The sequence below is a fragment of the Trematomus bernacchii genome, unplaced genomic scaffold (genome assembly GCF_902827165.1).
Source record: "Trematomus bernacchii unplaced genomic scaffold, fTreBer1.1, whole genome shotgun sequence".
Classification (NCBI taxonomy): Eukaryota; Metazoa; Chordata; class Actinopteri; order Perciformes; family Nototheniidae; genus Trematomus; species Trematomus bernacchii.
Genome location: NW_022987739.1, coordinates 21,355,392 through 21,376,524, shown reverse-complemented (window position 1 = coordinate 21,376,524; position 21,133 = coordinate 21,355,392). Strand labels below are relative to the sequence as shown.

The 21,133-nt window shown below is 41.0% G+C and overlaps 2 protein-coding genes across 2 annotated transcripts in view; both read left to right on the top strand.

Annotated features, from left to right (window-relative positions):
* Window positions 1-2,336, top strand: part of naprt (nicotinate phosphoribosyltransferase) — a 31,139-nt gene extending 28,803 nt beyond the window's left edge. The window contains exons 11-13 of the mRNA XM_034147270.1: window positions 199-356; window positions 1,655-1,762; window positions 1,861-2,336. Coding sequence (XP_034003161.1) covers window positions 199-356; window positions 1,655-1,762; window positions 1,861-1,947 — 353 coding nt within the window. The 3' untranslated portion in view covers window positions 1,948-2,336. The remainder of the gene's footprint in view (window positions 1-198; window positions 357-1,654; window positions 1,763-1,860) is intronic.
* Window positions 2,337-5,650: 3,314 nt separating this feature from the next.
* The window catches only part of LOC117495768 (1-phosphatidylinositol 4,5-bisphosphate phosphodiesterase gamma-1-like), a 37,598-nt gene continuing 22,115 nt past the window's right edge, over window positions 5,651-21,133 (top strand). Inside the window, 4 exon segments of the mRNA XM_034147269.1 lie at window positions 5,651-6,670; window positions 16,684-16,833; window positions 18,761-18,854; window positions 20,474-20,521. Of these exon segments, the coding sequence (XP_034003160.1) occupies window positions 6,433-6,670; window positions 16,684-16,833; window positions 18,761-18,854; window positions 20,474-20,521 (530 nt within the window). The 5' untranslated portion in view covers window positions 5,651-6,432.

The window sequence follows — 21,133 nt, the reverse complement described above, 5'->3', positions numbered from 1 at the left end:
CCATGTTGTTTGCATTTGGCTGAACTGAGATTTGGCATCATATAAACCTTTTGCCTTGGGTAAAACAATGGCCACCCTCATAACAGTGTATTTTCTTCCCAAATGGAAAATCTGTTAGAGTAGAAATGTTTGATGTGACAAACAGTACACTGAGCTCCTCTGTGTGTAACTTTCACAGCTCTCTTTCTTCCCTTGCAGGCCATGCTTTTCTGGACCTGGTGTGTCTGGTAGCGGAGGCTCCTCCTGAGGCAGGGGTCTCTGTGAGCTGTTACCCTCTGAGCTGCGACACGTCCTGTGTGTCAGTCATTCCCGCTCAGGTCATCTGTCTGCGCCAGGACATGTTCACCAAAGGACAGGTGAGGATGCTCAAAGTCTGAAATCCTTACAACATAACTGACATTTATAATATATATATATATATATATATACTGTTTCAGGATTCTTTTGGTTGTTGTTCTTTCTTTCTCATCATCACATCCATATTGCTATTCATTTTTTCAACACAGTGTGTTGAGTTCTACACCAGAGGTGGACGAGGAGTCTGTATACACAGAGCATTAGCTCCATTGTGGACTTATTTCAGTAGTAAGAAGTATCTTGTTGCGAGACCAAACATGTTTTTATCATGTTTTGGGACCTTGAAGTCTTAAAGGGGCCTGTTTGCATAGTGAGGAATTGTACTTTTGATACTTTAACTACATTGCGTTGGTAAGAATGGTTTTAATTCACTGCAAGTACTGCAAATAATTACAATTTTGAGGTCCTTCCACTTTCCTTGAGTAGTTTTGATTTATGCAACGGTATACTCTTACTCCATTACATTTTAGAAGCCAACTTTTACTTTACTTATTTGACAGATACAGATTATTATCTAAAACAAAATATAAACCCCTAATAAAATGGTTAATAAATATCCAGCAGCAGTTTATGAAGCAAGTCAAATTAGCTCTAACGTTGCCAACTGTGAGGAACACATTAATCCATCAATAATAATAATGCAGTACTTTAATATACGATATATGATGGGCCATTTTCCATAATGACTACTTTAACTTTTGGGAAATTAAAGATATGTTGCTTATACTTTTACTTAAGTAAGATTTACTTGTCACAGAGTATTTAAAAAATATGTTATAGGTATGTTTACTCAATTAAAAGACCTGAGTACCCTTTCCACCACTGGTGCTGAAGGATCTGATAACTTCTCTCACTGCTTGATATACTGATGTCTTGGACAGCTGAGCCCCTCTGGACTTCATGGGGATGACACACCCAAAAAGTGGGCGATGTGTATTCTTCCCCGTCTGTCTTTCTCTCTATGCTTAACCACATCAGAGAGCAGCCAGTTTAGGGACATTTTTCTAGGTTTTTAGAGAGGTACTGTGGGAAAGTAATAAAAAGGCACATACACAGTCATGTACTTGATTAAAAACAATCAAAGGAACAGGCATTTCAAACAAAGAGAAAGCACAGGTAATAAAATGACATCAATGACATCTATTATACTCCCTTACAAACATTAATTGTTAAAAATAGAGATTTGATAACTATTTGATATGATAAAGTATGTTTTAGAAGTCATTGAACAGCACAAAACAAGATGATATTGCTGCGTAGGAGTTAAGTCTTCATGATTGTGTCTCCCACTCTTTAGGTCACACAGCCTCTGTGCAACGCTACAGAAACTAGAGCAAAGGTCCAGAGCTCCCTCCAGACTCTGCACCCTCGACACAAGAGGCTGCAGGAGCCAGACTCTTACACAGTGAGCTTCACACACTGAGAACAATCTTTCTCAGACCTCCTCACAGATACAGAATGCTAAATAAGTCCTATCTTATCTTTGGCTTTCTCTCCCTCCAGGTGGCACTGTCAGAGAAGCTCCATACCCTGGTCACAGAGATCCGAGAAGGAAGCTCCAACAACAGCAACTTTCTGTTATCCAACTAAAAAGACAACTGCTTTGTTTTCATCTCCTGTTGTTATTCTAAACATTCTTTTTCCAAAGTAACTGAAATTAAAACAGAGCATACTTTGTAGGAGATGCAAAGCATAACAGTATTAACACTATCCTTTCCAAATACAGGAATACACGAATGTTTTAAACAACAGGGTAAAAATGAACAGAAGTCCAACATATTTGTTTACTTGATAGCTCAGTAGGGACAGGTGGAAGAACATTTTCAAGGGGCCCTATTGTGCTTTTTAGGATTTCCCCTTCCTGTAGTGTCTTATATAGATTTGTGTTCTCTCCCCTGAATGAAACACCTTCATTTGGACTCCTTTGTTAACTCCGTAACATAGTGACATCACTACTCACGCTGCTATTGGCAAGCGCTCCAACATATTGTATGTGATAGGCTAAGGGGCGGAACATCTCTAAGCAGTTGACCAATCAGAACAGAGCATGCTAACTAACCAATCAGAGCAGACTGGGCTCTTGTTTCAGACAGAGGGTGAAAAGAGGTGCTGCAGCACAGCAGTATGAGAAAAAAATAAAGAGCTTCTGAACATTAAAGCATGGAGACATGTCTCAGTAAAGGCACAACATACAATTATGAAACATAAAAAGTGCATAATAGACCCTTAAACCAACCATTTTACTTTATTATTTTTTATTATGCTGGAAATTGTTTTTATGTTTTCAACAAGTTTAAATGGATGGATAATGAAACTTTGGGGAACCGTCAGTCACACATGCTATGTTCACACATCAATGTGGATAACATTATAAGCTAATGGTCTTTTGACCTATTATCCCTCGATATATTTATGGTTTGAGTCTGGGATAAACATTTATGAAGTCTCCCTGTTAAAAATGTTAAGAAAAATGAGCGTGCTAATTATCTCAAATTGATCAAAAAAGTAACCTAAATATATTCCTAAAAAAGGTTTATTCACATCAATAATAAGAGTTAAACATTCTTAACCTAAAAAATAAAAAATAAATCTTTAGAAGAAGATGAAGAAGATTCAACTTATTGTCATTACGTAGTACAGGTACTATGTAACGAAACGATTTCTCTGCATTTGACCCATCCTAGTGTTAGGAGCAGTGGGCTGCCATTATGTACGGCGCCCGGGGACTTTATTTACCTCTGGATAAAGGTAGTACATTTGCTGTCATCCATCAGTTATTGCTGTGAACATTGGGAGTAAAAGTGCCCATATTTAAAATGTTGAATGAGTTGCAGGACAAAAAATATAGATATGTTATTTACTCGTGAAGTAACTCTTGAATCATGTATGTGAACCAAGAAAGAAACTACAGATTGACCCTTTAATATAAATGTTTTTATAGTTAGCAGGCGCAGTATACAAGTCAAACAGTATTTGTATACTGTCTTTAATTTCTCAGACAAATCTTGTACTTTTCATTTTTATTACCTTGTCAACATGTCTCTGGGGATCATCTATTTAACCTAACGTTGGATATAATCAGCAAACAACTATACACTGCCTGCTCAGCAGCATCAGCAGGCTAATGGAGTTAGAGGCTAGCAGGTGAACATATTGCAGCATCCAGGGGAAATAAAGTTACTTTTCTCAGGACCTGGTGGGAACCAAAATAAGTCAAAGAAGATTAAAAGCTGCACATATATTTATCGGGTTGACAAAAACACAACTGCAATGCGATGTTAAAGTTGCTGTTCTGTAAATAGCATAGGTAAATACGCAGTTTGCTAACACAATTACCAGAACCACCTTATAATATGTCAGTGCTATGTTTTTCAGCTTTTGTATGCCCTCTAGTGACTAAAAAAAGTATTAATGCAACTTTACCTTCTGACAATATTTTGTATTTGACAATTCTTTTAATACCAAATCAAACAAAACTTATGTGTATTTTTGTTTCGTACATCATTTTTTATTAAAGCCACTAAATATAGAATTGTATCTTGGTCTGTAAATATCTGTGCAAACTATTTGGGATTAAAGAAAGATGTATGAAGATTTCATTTCATTTTTTTACACTGCTACTTGAAAAAAAAAAAAAACATTTTACCTGCATTTCTTCATACAATTTTTTTTTAACCGGAATATCTCCGTAGAAACATTTCTACCATCACATGTTATTTCTACAGATAATGGTTTTGAACTTTATTCCTCACATATACCTTGGCTTGGCCCTAAACGGTTATTTTTTAAACAAATTATTTCCTCTGCAGAGGCGCGAGAGACCAGGAGGAAAAATGGTTATGGAAAAAAAATAAAAGAATCATAATTAGAAAAATTCTCTGTGTTTCATTAAAGCTCGGCTCTGTGTTGGTGTGGAACGAGCCATTTTGTGTGCGTGCGCGGGCGAGAGAGAGAGCGCACCGGTACCGGAGATCGTTGTTGTTAGCTTCTGGTGCTAGCGAGCTACACTAACGGATATAAGGAGCTTTTTCAACAACAAAGTGGAGGAGAGTTCTCTCCTGTCAGACTGAGAGACTCAGTGAACTAAAGGACTCTCTGAGTGTTTAGATAGTTAACTTAAGTCTAAGTTATCTCAGTGGGTCTCAAACGGTTTGGTCACGATTAATGTAAACCATTATTTCCGAGGCACACGTTTATATGATCATTATAGTTATAAAAAAATAAGAGAATAAATGAAAAACAGGTATGAAATACTATATGACAGTAAAACAAGAATAAAGTTTAAAAGTAAATCTGTTTACAGATCTGTTTCATATGGATGTTGAGAGATGTATCCATAGATCTCCTAATTTTGTGCACCAGATTGATGCTTTTAACTTCAATATTTAAAACAAAATGTTCCCGGGGGAGCTTGCCCCCGGACCCCCCTATGTTAGGTCCACTCCACACTTGTTAAAATAGCACTTTACCTCTGCTTACACCTATATGCCGTGAGCTGATTATCGAGCCTTCATTGTAACAGTCGCGGGTACATTGTGTATATGCGTGGGGATTGTTGCAGTATAAAATTCCACTGTAGCGACCGGTACATTAATGGGAAACCCTAAATGTTTGACCACCCTCTATGAAACGTAAAGCTACCCCACAGCACCCCCAAAATAAATCTCTGGCGCCGGCGCTGAGCCTGCAACCCCGTTTTGAAGAAATGTGCAGTGCAAAACAGGCTCATTGCAGCCACTAATGCTGTGATAAGACACACTTTTTTGCCAAATATCAGCATTTTCTTTCTTTTCATTTCATTTTTGACCACACAGACTTATGGAGCATTGTTTTATTATCACTGTGCAAAGTGTTTTTTATTTTATTTTTTTAAAGGAATGCTCACGTTCATATTGATGTATTTTATTAAATGTTAACCTGGCCAATTACATGACTATTTGTGTTGGGGGGGCCCGACTTTTTTTTTTCTCCAAAGGGGGGGCCTGACAGAAAAAGTTTGAGAACCACTGACCTAGCCCAACAAAGGAAAAAAGGAAACCCAACTTCCCGTAGTATCACTGTTTGCTTGCATAGTGAACGTTTTATTGCTGCAGCTGATGAGTGTGTGACATGCCGGTGACCTTTGTCATTGAACCCCACTTGACCTCCTGACCCGCCTCCTCCCCCGCTGGGTCTACTTTCATCCGCTGCCGCTGCAGCTCTCCTGGAGACCCGCGGAGGTCGCTCTTGCTCCCTGTCTCTCCCTCGCTGGCTCTCTGCTACAACTCCCTCTCCGCTCCCCTCCCTCATCCTCCTTCAGATCAGATATAACAGCACAGAAGAGGAAAAACTCTGATCAAGCTTTTCCGGTCTGCAAGCCCTAATTTCCTCTCAAGACCTCTCCGGCGGTGGAGCGGAGCAGAAGGCGGAGGCACTGAGAGGGAGAAAGTGGGGGATATTACCGCGTATCCTACCGCCACAAGCCCGCGCCTCTACGGTTCCTCCCGAGTAGTATAATGCACCCTGTCCTCGGTGAATTGTGCCCGGGAAAGAGGAGTGTGTGAGGGGGGAACAGAGCAGAATGGTTCGGCGGACAGGAGCGCAGTCGCTCCGTCTCCGTGAAGCCGCCACAGAGCGCCCGCTGATGCCCGTCCTCCTCTCCGCCGTCCGGCTGCACTCACCTCCGGGTGTCTCTCCGACATGTCATTACATAACTCGGCGCCACTCGACTTAGTTTCCCCCAAACGCCAGGAGTATTTTTGGGAGAGACTCGTTGCTAGCCCCAGCAGTGGGTTTGAATCCGGTCTGTGGTGGGTTTTCTGTCGTGGACTGAAGGCTCAGCACCTAAGGGGTTGAAACCTGAGTCCAGCGGTGATGAGAGCTCACTCCGAGAGGGTTTCAGTGGTGTGCTGCCAGAAGCATCTGGAAAGGATAACACTGGGATACACTCCCCCTCCAGAGGACCAGAGGATCATTCACATCCCAGACATTTTCGAGTACAGCTCTAAGTGTCTTTCAGCTTGTGTTTAATTACCTCTGCCACAGGTTTAAGTTCATGAAATAATCCTGAGGGTCCCTCGGAGCTATGCAGTGAAGATGTGTGCAGCCAGGTTCAATGGCTGTGCCGAGGAGGCCTCCGGTCCGGTCACAGCCTCCAGGATGCTGGACTGGACAGAGGCCGGGCCCCGCATCCTCCACAGCCTGGAGATGGGGACAGTGATGACTGTCTTCTACCAGAAGAAGTCCCAGAAGCCCGAGAGGAGAACCTTCCAGATAAGGCAGGACATGCGACAGATAGTGTGGAGCAGAAACCCCGACAAAATAGAAGGAGAGGGTGAGTATTGATATGAAAAGTCTTCCCACCGGGTTCATTGTCAGTCCATGAATAGAAGAGAATGTATTAACTATACATTATGTGCCTCAGTCACACTGCATACACCTCTTTGCCGGGCAGATACAGAATCAGAAGAGGCTGAAGTATCTGAGAAAATGCTGACAAACACAGAAACAGACACTTGGATCAGTCTCTTCTTCTTTGTCCAGCTTTCAAAGCTGTGCTTTCCAAACTTGTTTTGTTGATTTAATCCAATTTGTTTTTCCACAAAAAAATCAGTGCTCTTTGTTTTTTGGAAATAGTTGTTCAGCATGAAAAAAGCATTGAGAAGTTACTTGTCCAAAGATAGTTGTATCTTCTTGGTCGAATGCACTTATTGTAAGTCGCTTTGGATAAAAGCGTCAGCTAAATGCAATGTAATTTCAATTTATTAGCCGCTAATCGACTATGAAGTTGTAGCCTTATTTTTAGGTGTCACTAAATGTACATTACCAAATACATAATTACTCACTTCCTATTATAGAACTTTACAGAACATTTACTTATGTGCTGAGATTTCTAGTTATTGATCCCTGAAAAAGAGGTGAATGGAATTATATTTGTGGTGGACAATTACATTTTGAGAAAGTAAGTAAAGTTATTTTCTGGTGTTTGAAGATTATCTACAGACCTCAAAATTAACAGCTTTTATCAGGACTATCTTTCGTTAGAATAATTGTTGTGCTAAAAACTGTACAAATTAAGGTTTGTGGAACATTTAGAGCAGTGGTTCTCAAACGGGGGTACGTGGACCCCTTTGAGATTTATTTTATGTTAATGAAAAAAACCAACATAAGTAATGCATTTAAACAAACTACTAATAGTAGATTAACTACTTCATTCAAAAGTTTACAGTAATTCTGGATAATAAAATGGGAAAAATAAACGGGGTGCTCTCTTTTCCTCTCTCTCTCCTGACAGCCCGTCAGTCTCGTACAGCTCGCTGAACCTGTAATAAGCCGACAGTAAAGAATAAATATATGTAAACTAGTTTATCTAGTTCCAGAGTAGATAAACTAGCTAAGTTTGCGGGGGAGCTGTGATCCGGAAGAGCTGCGTGTTTTCCGTCAGCAGCAGCTGATCTGATCTCTGATCTCTCTCTCGCGTCCGGTTATACTTCAGTCGCGTTTATGTCCAAATCTATCAGATCTGGCTAGTTCTAGTTAATGATATATCACGCCTGCTTATCAAAGAACCTAAACTATAACGGCCCGTCCACACAGCGGCGTGCGTTGAAGCTTGCCCGGGGGGGGCTGAAACTCGACCAACAACCAATCACATGAATCTCCCGCCCCGGACACACAAGCATGCAGTTTGATTGGCTAGAGCTTGTACTGGCATATGATTCGATTGGCTGACGCTTCCGCCGAAGCTTCAAAAGTTGAACATTGCTCAACTTTTGCAGCGAGCAACGCGAGCAAAGCTACGCTTCGCTCCCACAATGCAGTTCGGCGAAGCGTGACGTCACCCCATTCAAAGTGAATGGGCAGAAGCGTTGAAGCTTCAACGCACGCCGCTGTGTGGACGGGCCGCAAGCGTTGCTTGGCAACGACGTGTGGCCGCAAAGTATAGCGCAGCATAGAGTGCCACAATCATAAATCTATCGATCATAAATCTATCGATTACATTTATGATTAAAAAATTATAAAAATAGGGTAGACATGTGGAGATTATCCGACTGAACAAAACGTGATCCGTCTCTTAAATGTGTGTCAACCACAGACCTTATTTTGAGCTATTTTCCAAATTCTATGGAGAAATCCCATTGCTTTTTTGTCGAAGGAACCCATGTGCAGCTTACTTCCGGGCTTTAGGAAGCGTCACTGTGGCACTCTATTATGCATATGTTTATATGAGGGGTCAAAATCCCATGCTCATAAAATGCTCATATATTTGTTTCTCTTCATTCCCCACGCCTCAAAATAAATAAATAAATATACCAATTTTAGGAAAAGTATTGAAGTTTGAGCAGAGTGGGTTTTATATTAACAGAGTTACACATATTTAGTGTAATAACTGCAGTTTGCCTCATGATCCTCAGTGAAGCACAAGCCCATGTTTCTCACTAAATTGTAAGTACAACTTATTAAAAAGATCAGTTCAATGTCGTCTTAGTGTTATTGCATGATGTTGAAATTGGTTTGCCATGAATTTAGTGATGGATTGTAAACATTTGAAATGTAGCATTTAAGTGTTTCTCAGTTACAAGGTTGTTGTTTTAATGATTCAGACACTGATGGTGCAGCGCTGTACTCTCCCTCTTTATATAGGCTTTTCTTCCCTAACACATTGTTTCTGCGCTGATCAGGGGGTACTAGGCTGAATTTCTTTTTCAAAGGGGGTACATTATTGAGAAAAGTTTGAGAACCACTGATTTAGAGTAACGTTTAGATGAAGACTATGGCGTGTGGTTGAAAGCTTCAGAAAAGAACTATTACGGACCGTCCACACAGCAGCGTTAAAAAATCTTGAAACGCTTCTGCCCATTCACTTTGAATGGGGTGACGTCACTTTGCCTCACTTTTCGCCAAACTGCATTGTGGGCAGGCGAGCGGAGATTTTCAGGATTTTCAGGATTCAAAGTTGAGCAATGTTCAACTTTTGAAGCTGAGGTGGAAGCGTCAGCCAATCAAATCCCGTGTATGCAAATCTGACAGTTCAAGCGCTAGCCAATCAAACCGCGTGTATGCTGGGAGAGACATACCGCAGGTCATTTCCTCATATTCCAAAAAATGGAGGAGAAATTAGCGGTAGGGAATCACCCGGTGCTTTATGACCAGTCCCTATTTACCTACCGGGATATAAACCGGAGGAGCCAGGCATGGAGGGAGGTGGCAGAGACAGTGGTAGGTTTTCGCCTGTTTGGGGAGTTTATATCCAGTTTACTTCAAACTTTTTTGCTTCGTATGTCGGGGGCGGGAGATTCATGTGATTGGTTGTTGGTGCCTTGCTCGCAAAAAATCCCCAAGCTTCAGATACGCCCACCTCCAAGATTTTTTTTAACGCTGCTGTGTGGACGGTCCGTTACAGTAAGTAGCTCTTGATTCAAAACAATTTTTTTTGTCAAAATGCAATTCTGAACATCAACATTTTCCCAATCAAAAAAAGGCCTGACAGGCAGGTATCATATTAGCGTTAGTATTGAAAAAATCGGCATGCCTTCTTTGGTTTGGTGCAAGAATATCACTGTATTTGAGATGATGCTGCTGTAGGCCATCCTTTTCCAGCCCCCCCCCCATTCCCCATCCTGACCCCAACGTGCAGCTGCGGCGCTGTCATGGCTGCCTCAGCAGACAGCCGCATCCCGACTCTGTGACCTCTGCTTCCTCCATGTCTCCACTCACTCTCCAGACAGAGAATCTAGCATGCTGCTGCCACATGGACCCTGAGTCCTCGCTGCTGGACTGGAGTCAAGTGGCAGAGAATACTTCGAGCTGCAGGCTGTTGTTGTGCTGGTGATCGGCCCGTTGGAGCGCTGCCTGTCTGGGGTGTGGAGGCTATTGTCTCCGTCCAGGATTTTGTGGCCTGGGGGAGGATTTGTTACAGTGTCCGTTAGCACAAACTTATGGCATTCACAACTGGCATGATAGAGTTTCCTTCTGTCTGCCATGTGTTATTCTCCGACTTTACTGTAGAATAAGAAATAGACTCCTCCCCTGCGAGATAGGAATAGGTTTACTGCTGCCAGGTTTGTTTTTCCATCACCTAACTACAGTTGGTTCTTTCTGCAGTAAAAAAAAAAAAATACTATAACGAAAACCCAACCATAACAAAAAACTGAAAATACAGAAGTAAAAAAAGAAGTGAACTCAAGACAAATTAATTTCCTGGTGATACGAACTGATACAGTACATACAAAACGTATTGTTGCCTGTTTTAAGATGACTAAACTCTGTTATACTACCGTAGCCTGTATCTTATGCTGAGTCATCAATTGTGCATAACTCACCAGTGCATCCGAAATATCAACTGTACTACATCAGTGAAGGAAATCACAATGTTTAAATGTAATTGTTAGCCCATTAGCCAACATCATCAACGGGTCATCCATTTCAGTAACACAGCATGCCTAAAATTAGCAACAACTCACGTGTCTAGCCGGATTCATCTTTCTGTCCTCTGGAAACATGTTTTGGTTTCAGTTCCATTTTGTTCTTGGAAACCATTTTTATTTTCAGGTTTTTAAATGTCCAATGTGTTTCTGTATGTGAAGAGGGGTTCTTAAGGTGCACCATGTATTTGTCTTTGCAGTGTTTTATTTATTTTTTGCAGTGCGTATTTATATTAGCAGTGCGTTACTGTATTCAAAGCGTGGTTCAGGTTGTGGGTTTTTTTGAAGGTTTTTTTTGTAGTGCGTATTCATATTTCAAAGCGTTACTGTATTTTAGGCGTGTTTTAAATTTGCAGTGTTTTTTTAAAGTTGCATTGCGTTACTGCTTTTTAAAGCATGTGCAGTGCGAATGTGTATCTGCATTGTTTATATTTTTTTGCAGCAGGTTTTTTTTAATCTGCAGTGCGTATTTATATTTGTAGTGTGTTTCTGCATTTTAAGGCTGTGTTTATATTTGCATTGCATTTTTAAATTTGCATTGCGTGACTTGAAGCTGTAGTACTGTATCTGCATCGCATCTCTATTTGCAGTGTTTCTAACATTTCCAGAAGATTGCAGCGCATGTGAGAGGAAGTTGTTTTCTTAAATGACTTGTGTATGTGTTTTGCATGTGTTACAGTGCTCTCAACTCTCAGGGCCACTGCAGTTTCCTCTTCTTTTCCCTCTCCAGTAATCCCAACCCCCTATCATTCTACGAAAGCTCCGAGAGTAATGGCAGCTGAACACATGTAGCTGTTGTTTCTGCTCGGGGAACCTTGTCAATTATTTATCCATAATCATAAACCGCATAAACGGCGCCTTGGCTAATCCAAGAACAACAACTACGAGTCTGAGCGTGCAGGACGCCCTGGCACCTCCACCTCTCAATCAGACCATATCTACACAATCCCACCCCGATGAAACTACTGTTTTCACATAAACACACACACACACTTTCATAACCCACAAACTGCTCTTTACAAATGACCTCCCTCTGGACAAACCCACCAGAACATTCCAGGAACTCAGCGGGTCTCTCCTTCACTTTATCTCCCACTGCTCTATTTCCCAGCTTCCCATTCCTTGACCTCCTCCTCCTCCTCCTCCACCTCTCTCCATTTTCCTCCTCCAGCTGCCTTTCCCAATTTCCTCCCCCCACACACCCACCTAAACTCCCTTCTCATTTTCAAGACGTTCTCTGACATCCCATTTCACTTTCTCCGTCTATTTTCTTTCACTTTCATTCGGAAGTTCAAGGTCGTTCATCTGATGCTTTTGTTCTCAGAAATCTCAGCTCCCCCTGCTCTCCTGGCCCTCCTTCCTTTGTTTTTGTTGCCTAATAGCTAACGTTTGCTTTGTAACAAGGTTCCTCCTTTTCCCCCGAGATGAGCGCCTTGGCAAACAGCGGGAGGTATTAAATTCTGAGGCACAGGAAGCATGGGGTTATCAGGGAGTGTCTCGCTTCCCCTCTCAGATTGAAGGACTGGCTGGCTGCGGGAAAACAAAAGGTCCAGCATCTTGTGCAGGAAGCAGAGACACGGACCAGAAATGAGCCGCTGGTTTGGTGGTTTGCACCATTACAGATTAATTGAAGTGTGATTAGGCTTGCTAAAGCTTGTGAACCCACTGGGATTTAGCTTTTTCAAAGACTAAAGTGTATAAACCTGCTTTAGATTCAGCTTCTATTAGCTCTGTGTAGCTATAGAGCTATAGAGCAACTTTTTAGTTGACAAAAATCAATGGTAGGGCTGTCCCTTAATCAGAAATCAAGCTCAAATTAATTTAGTTAGTTTACTGAAAGTGCAACAACTGTCCGTTGTGATGCCACCTGTTCGATTTTGAACAGCTCATTTATTATTTAATCTTTTCCCACGTTTAAATGAAAGTTCAACCTCGGGATAAGTTGGTAAAACCCTCTGCCATGCCTCCCATGTATCCATTTGTTTATCCATTTTATAACCAGCCCTATGCTTACACTTCATTTTCTCGTTGTTTGCTTCCCTGCGATCTATAATCTCCAAGTATACTTCTGCCATCTGTTAGGGAGTGATGTCACCAGCTGTGGCAGGAACAGTTTGTTTCGGTGGAAATGCTCTGCAATTATCAACGGCTGGTGGCTTCAGGTCAGCAGTTGCACACAGCCCTGTGGTGTGTTCAGGGAACTTTCAACCAGTCCAAGCACTGAAACAAAGAAAGTCAGTTAGTTTACGAGCTTCTCTAAAGATAACTTTCTACAAGACTGACAGTATCTTATCCTCTGATGTGTCTCCAGTTGGCCCACCGTTAGACACCCGCCCCCTCCATCAAAGTTTATATCAGACTGTTACTTTAAAGCAGTTGTGTGTGTGTCTTTATCACAACCATGTTTACAGCCTGGACCAGGATTAAAGGCCAAAGTGGGAGGAAGTGTGTGTGTGTGTGTGTGTGTGTGTGTGTGTGTGTGTGTGTGTGTGTGTGTGTGTGTGTGTGTGTGTGTGTGTGTGTGTGTGTGTGTGTGTGTGTGTGTGTGTGTGTGTGTGTGTGTGTGTGTGTGTGTGTGTGTGTGTGTGTGTGTGTGTGTGTGTGTGTGTGTGTGTGTGTGTGTTGTGGAGTGGGTCAGGTAGGTTGTGTTTCCAAGGTCCACACTAAATAGGAGGAAGTAATAAAGGGAAAGACTGGAGGTAAACAAATACCGGGTTTCTGGGGTATTTTTAATATTACTCTGGAAGGAAAATGGGTCGACTTTGACTGTGACGCACTTTTAACTAACATATGTCGCTAGTTTAAACGTGATCAGCCTACCTTGGTTTCAGTACAAATACTAAAACCTTTTTAGATTTGTTGCCTTTGAAAACAGCAGCTTCATAAAAGAAAAAAAAGAACAATGGGTTAAATTAACTCTGAAGAAGGGAGTCCTCTTCTGTCATGCAACAAGTTGAACTGTGTGCTGAAAATCTTTTTATCAGGCTACAAAATGATATTTTCATTTGACCATGAAAAACTATTTTAAAATGTGAATAAACAAGAATCAGAGTAAGCGGCTCATGCTGACTTTTGTATGGGACAGCTTGAAATATACGATCTTCAGTTGTGAGTGTTAATATGGATGGATGGATTTTCGTCTAACCCATGTCCTGCAGCTTTTTTTGTAGAGGTTTAACGGTCAAACACTCCTATGACGGCAATTCATACTGATCAAAGAATAAGGCCGATTTATTGTATAGTTTTCATACGTCAGCAAAATCCCTTGAAAACATTCTGACTTGCTCTCTACGAATTAAGACGTACATCTTTAAAAACACCTCACAAATATATAGATATATTTTATATGCTCAAGATTGACCTAAAACAACTGGTCACTGTAGTGTTTATGAAACGTCAGTATGTAACCAAAATGGGAGGAAATAGTGCACTTGTTATGGACTATTTTCAGTTGCGGATTAATCCACATTTGGGGCTCTAACGGGTATTTGAGATGTGTGTGGGATTGGGCCAACATAAACTACAGTGTTTGTGTGTGTGTGTGTGTGTGTGTGTGTGTGTGTGTGTGTGTGTGTGTGTGTGTGTGTGTGTGTGTGTGTGTGTGTGTGTGTGTGTGTGTGTGTGTGTGTGTGTGTGTGTGTGTGTGTGTGTGTGTGTGTGTGTGTTCATGGTAATGAAGAAACAAGTGCAACAGTGTGGCTTATTGATGAATTTCAATAGTTGTGGACAACAATGGAGCTCTATGGCACAGGAGAATGAGATACTGTATATCAGACTTTAATACGCACCATACTTTTTTGTACATGCATCAATTGTAGGTTTTAGTTTTCTTTCAAGTGTTTTTTGTGAAAGATAAGAAGAATATAAAAAATCATGATGTATAAATAGTTGAATTCCTGGGACAGGTTCTGGAATTGTTGCGAAACTGTCCTTTAGAAGCTTTTGAACACAGGGGGTCAAATGCAGGTTAAAACTTCAGTTCTTCTGCTGCTTCTAGCTCTGAACCCTCTTCACACTAAATTACGGACACATTTCCATCTGAGAATAATGGACTGCTCTCTTAATCTCATGCCAAACGTGCACGCTGTCATCTCCACATGCAGGAGGCTCAGATAGGAACCAGATTTCTTCTTGATATAAATTCAGCGTTATCTACAACCTGCTGAGGACGGCTTGGTATGACTGGTTTTGATTATTCTGTCCGCTGCGTCCCCCTGTTGTCTACCCATTGGGAAGATCACTTCATCATAGAAGGAAGTTTTGATATGGGAGTCTATCCTCTCCACTTTATTCCTGTTCACTGAAGGAGTAACACTCAGTTGTGTGTACGTTACACTGGGTGTGTGTTTGCTGTGCGCATGCCGGAGCATCTATGAGTGTAGGTTTTATGTGTGTTTGCACAAGACATCTGCTAAGTCAATAAGCCGGGGTTTTCTTTGTGGGTGTGTCGACTGCTGCGAGTGTCCAAGGAGAGTCCAGAGTTTACATCAGACCTTGTGGTCAGGAGCCTCACTGCGCTATGCTGTTAACCCTTCTGCTGCAACATGCACTCTCACTAACTGTTCATTTATGTAGGGATTACGTAGACAAAACGTGCCAAGTGCGGATCAAGTTGCAGTAAAAAGAAAAGGGGTGTAACCAAAATTATGAAGACTAGAGTTGTATTCCTGCACAAATACCATTCCTCAAATATCCCCTGAATACTTTAAAAGGCCTTAATCATCCTTTAATCGGTACAAATACTCCCTAATATACTTTTTAGTTTCCTTAACATCTGATTTTAATATTCTCAAATGTCCCTCAAAAGCAAGCATATGGGATAACTAACTCAAATAAAGAAATGAATTTGATCAAATGTGAAAATAAAGCGCATCTATCATCTCTGTGTTGTTATTTAAGTGAAAAACATTGGTCCGCATATACTGTAGTATCCTGTCACACTTATCTATATTGTATATTTACAGATATATTTAATTTATTTAAGATATGAGTGCAGAATTAGTAGGCATGGGTTCACAGCCTCAGTCAGATTTAAAATACTTTTAATACAAAATAAACTGGAGGCTTGAGCTTGTGATAAGGACCGTGTTTAGATGCCAACCAAATTCCAAACCCGGTCATACGACAAACTTTACTTTACACAAAGGTGTGAAAAACTTCTCTGTCCTCTAGATATCTAAATCACAAACTGTCTTTCTGAAAAATAAACACTTCAGCCATCTTTGAACTTAACTTGTATCCAAAATCACTCCCCATGTACTGTATAATGCACTGAATTTACTATCTGCCGTTTTATTTGGGTGTCTTGCTGCTAACAATCCCACAGTGCAATGCGCTAAACTTTATTGATGCTAAAAAGACCCTTTAACAAATCTACAGCTGTCAGTGACGCCGTGAAATAATGATGATTACGTGTCTAAAATCTTTATTTACTTAGATGCACAGAAGGATATTTAAGGATTCTGTAAAATATATTACAAAACTGTCACTAAAACCCTTCATTATTCATCTCAGAGCAGACTGAGGAGCTTGAGCGACATTTTAAGGGCTTCACTTCCATCTTTAGAGGTCAAATCCAGTTGTTTATTTTCCTACTAATGGCGACTTTATCTAGGTTTTATAGGGACTATAAAGTTTAGGGATTCATTTCCCCAAAAACAAGTGAAGGAAAAGTAACTTTTTGGTCATCTGCTGCTGCTGCTAAAAGCCTCCGCAGACTTTGGGAGCATCCTGCCACCGACAGCTGACATGTTTGTGTGTTTTTTGGCTCTCCGGACTCACACAAAGTACATTTGTTGAGTCCTCCGGCAGCAGATTTCTGTGTGTCTGGCAGGGAAACGAACAACGTGCTAAACTGTGATTTATGGGTGTGCATATTTGTGTTCATGCAACACTATCCTTCCTTCCTTCCTCCCTCCTCCAGTCGACATACGAGAGATCCGGGAGCTGCGGCTGGGGAAGGGCTCCCGTGATTTCGAGCGCTACCCGGAGGAGGCCCGAAAACTGGACGCCGCCCACTGCTTCATCGTGCTCTACGGACAGGAGTTTCGCCTCAGGACGCTCAGTGTGGCCGGTCAGTGTGTGTGTGTGTGTGTGTGTGTGTGTGTGTGTGTGTGTGTGCGTGTGTGTGTGTGTGTGTGTGTGTGTGTGTGTGTGTGTGTGTGTGTGTGTGTGTGTGTGTGTGTGTGTGTGTGTGTGTGTGTGTGTGTGTGTGTGTGTGTGTGTGTGTGTGTGTGTGTGTGTTGTGGAGTGGGGTCAGGTAGGTTGTGTTTCCAAGGTCCACACTAAATAGGAGGAAGTAATAAAGGGAAAGACCGGAGGTAAACAAATACCGGGTTTCTGGGGTATTTTTAATATTACTCTGGAAGGAAAATGGGTCGACTTTGACTGTGACGCACTTTTAACTAACATATGTCGCTAGTTTAAACGTGATCAGCCTACCTTGGTTTCAGTACAAATACTAAAACCTTTTTAGATTTGTTGCCTTTGAAAACAGCAGCTTCATAAAAGAAAAAAAAGAACAATGGGTTAAATTAACTCTGAAGAAGGGAGTCCTCTTCTGTCATGCAACAAGTTGAACTGTGTGCTGAAAATCTTTTTATCAGGCTACAAAATGATATTTTCATTTGACCATGAAAAACTATTTTAAAATGTGAATAAACAAGAATCAGAGTAAGCGGCTCATGCTGACTTTTGTATGGGACAGCTTGAAATATACGATCTTCAGTTGTGAGTGTTAATATGGATGGATGGATTTTCGTCTAACCCATGTCCTGCAGCTTTTTTTGTAGAGGTTTAACGGTCAAACACTCCTATGACGGCAATTCATACTGATCAAAGAATAAGGCCGATTTATTGTATAGTTTTCATACGTCAGCAAAATCCCTTGAAAACATTCTGACTTGCTCTCTACGAATTAAGACGTACATCTTTAAAAACACCTCACAAATATATAGATTTTTTCTTTTTATATGCTCAAGATTGACCTAAAACAACTGGTCACTGTAGTGTTTATGAAACGTCAGTATGTAACCAAAATGGGAGGAATTAGTGCACTTGTTATGGACTATTTTCAGTTGCGGATGAATCCACATTTGGGGCTCTAACGGGTATTTGAGATGTGTGTGGGATTGGGTCAACATAAACTACAGTGTGTGTGTGTGTGTGTGTGTGTGTGTGTGTGTGTGTGTGTGTGTGTGTGTGTGTGTGTGTGTGTGTGTGTGTGTGTGTGTGTGTGTGTGTGTGTGTGTGTGTGTGTGTGTGTGTGTGTGTGTGTGTGTGTGTGTGTGTGTGTGTGTGTGTGTGTGTGTGTGTGTGTGTGTGATGTTGATTCCCAATGTGTAGCTCACAGTCCTTTCTGTTGAAGGTCACAGACTACCTCCCATATTTCATTTGTACATCTTATCTGCTTAATATAATCACTCTTGCTCAAACAAAAGAGTTTTTATGTGATTGTAGCATCTTTCAAGTTACAAGGTTACAGGAGTCATTTACAGCACATGGTTGTACGGTGACATATAAGTGATTCATGCTCCACAAACACAGATTGCTTTAAGTAAGCAGTTTAATCTCATAGTCTATGTTTCATTCAAAATCAAATGTGTAGAGTCTAAAAAACGTCTCTTATGTAATGTTCTTAGAAATGTTGTCATCAAAATGAAATAAAACATAAAAAGAGCTGACAAGCTAAATATGATTGGATGAATAGACTTTTAACAGGGTGGCAGTTCCAATTCCCAAACAAGAAGAACATTTTAAAGAAATAGACAAAACGGCACAAGTAAAGTTTCAGATTTCTCCCTTTACTGTAAATAAGATTTCAACATCGATTTGATTTCCCCCTTTAAATGAAATGTCAACATCGATTTGATTTCCCCCTTTAAATAAGATTTCAACATGGATTTTAAGCTGTAAACTCCCCAAACTTGACTCTTGACATTTGATGAGTAAAAGATTGACATTTTGACACTTTTATATCCCTCTTTTTCCTGTCTCTGCAGCCTTCAGTGAGGAGGAGGTCAACATGTGGATCACCGGCCTCAACTGGCTGATGATGGACACTCAGAGAGCGCCCGCTCCGCAGCAGACAGACAGGTGTGTGTCCCTGTGGGAAACTGTTCAGGGTCTTCTACACCTGAGAAACACTGCAGTTAATCTCCTTTCTGTTGGGAATAAAATACTCATTAAAAGCAATCCTGAATACTTTGCAACTTTCTTCCAGTACCAAAACAACTAACTCTTTACCTTGTAAATCCACATTAAACAAACACAACAGTTAATCAAATAATCAAGACTATAATTTAGGGGAGTGAGTGTTTAAATAGAAAAAATAAAGACATTTTCAGTGGAGTAAACCTTATTTGTGATTAGTTTATGGGCCAAGTCATAGATATGCATCTCTGGACTACTTAATTGTGAGTTTATAAATCCTACGACACGTTCCCCCCCCTATATGTGTGATATCTGGTTGTATCAAAAGAAGTAGCGACCTGGACGGGAAAGGGAGGTGCGGGTCGGAGGCGAACAAATATTTGTTTTGGCCTGAAAATATTTACTCCAGATGAATGTGCGGAGGTGGGTTTGGCTGCTGTGGTGAGCGGGAGGACAGAGGGAGGCTGTCCACATAATGTGAGCTGTAATGTTTGAAGATGGTCACAGGAAGTTAAATGGCTAATTTTGTCTTTTCATGACAGTTGTGTAAACTGTGGATTCATCATCTTTTAAATACAGTTTGAAAATGTTGCTTGAAGTGAATTCTCCTCACTTTTTGTGTAAGGAAATCTAAACTAGTTCTACAGTATATGCTATATTTGTACATTATTGGTTAGTCAACCATGGTTATTTATTCTCTTCCCATAAGACTTAATACTTAGTGTTTAAACATAGAATGTGAGAAAAAACTATTTATAAATATATTTAAATAAAAATAAACATGCTTTCTTTCTATTTACATGTCTTTTCAAGCTGGTGATGATGCTGAATTTGTTGCCGCTACTAGCATTAGCATCACTCTTTTTACATAAGCGCAGCATAACACATCTACTGGTATCAAAAAGCGCAACATTGCCATACTTAAAGGGGTCCTATTATTCTTTTGGGGCTTTTCACACATTGTACGTGATAGGCTAAGGGTGGGACATCTCTAAGCGGTTGACAAATCACAACAGAGCCAGCCAGCTAACCAATCAGAGCAGACTGGGCTCTGGTTTCAGACAGAGGGTGAAAAGAGGTGCTGCAGAACAGGCAGTATCATACAAATAAAGAGATTTCTGAACATTATACTGTAAACATGTCACAGTAGAGGCACAAAATACAAATGTTACCCTGAAATTAGCATAATATGGCCCCTTTAAAATGTTGGAGTAATATTACAGTGTTTTTTTGGTTACCAACGAGGAACAACTTTGTCAGTTAGATCCAAATATTTACACATACTACAGAACATTTATTGTTTTGGTGCTAGAAGTGTAAAAAAAAATAGATACTAAAAGCTATTATTTTTGGTGTTAACACATTTGCAGAATAAGTCAAAACAAACCCTGAGAAAATGTCTGATTTCTTAGGAAAAATTTATTTTATTTGAGCAATGCTGTGCATCATTACAGCTGTAAGCAATCACTGGCATACCGTGCTTTCAATATTTAATTTCCGCACATATTTTGTAATAATGGCTCAGTCAGTATCATGTTTTCTCTCCTTCCCTCCCTCTGTAGGTGGCTGAGGAAGCAGTTTGAAGCCATGGACAGGAGCCACGAGGGCAGGTGGGTGACTCTCCATAAACATGGCAACACCCAATCAGATTTTAAACAGCAGCCTGTGAAAGATACTTATTGGCCGGTCTGTTACATTGGGTGGGACGTGAAGGTGAAACCAGATCCAGATGCCATCAAAGAGCACTGTCGGGGGTCTGATCTGACCTGGAGCTCCACACCCTGAAATGCAGATACTGTATCACATGTATCACACACACACTTCCTCTGTCTCTCTCGTGCTCACATTAATAAGCCCAGGCTTCTGGTTGGGTGGAAGCGGCTCCAGGACACACTGCCTGCCACCGGCTGATAAGGAGCAGGAAGTGATGTGATGGGCTGGGAGAGGGCAACTTCCTGTGTCCTGTGAAAATAGTAACGGTAGCCAGACAGAGGGAAGCGGGCGGATCAGACCTGGCAGTGAGGCCGGTCATTGACCCCAAAAGATCCCCTCAGCGCACTGACCTGGATTCTTCTTCTCTTTCTACCTGCCTCCCTTGCTTCCTTCCTCATTCTGTTACTGACACTTACATGTGTTTTTTTAATCAGTGAAAGTGGTGGTCCATGTGGTGTTTCTCCTAGAAAAAAAAGGATGTGGAGGCAAAGACAGATCCTCCGCATTTG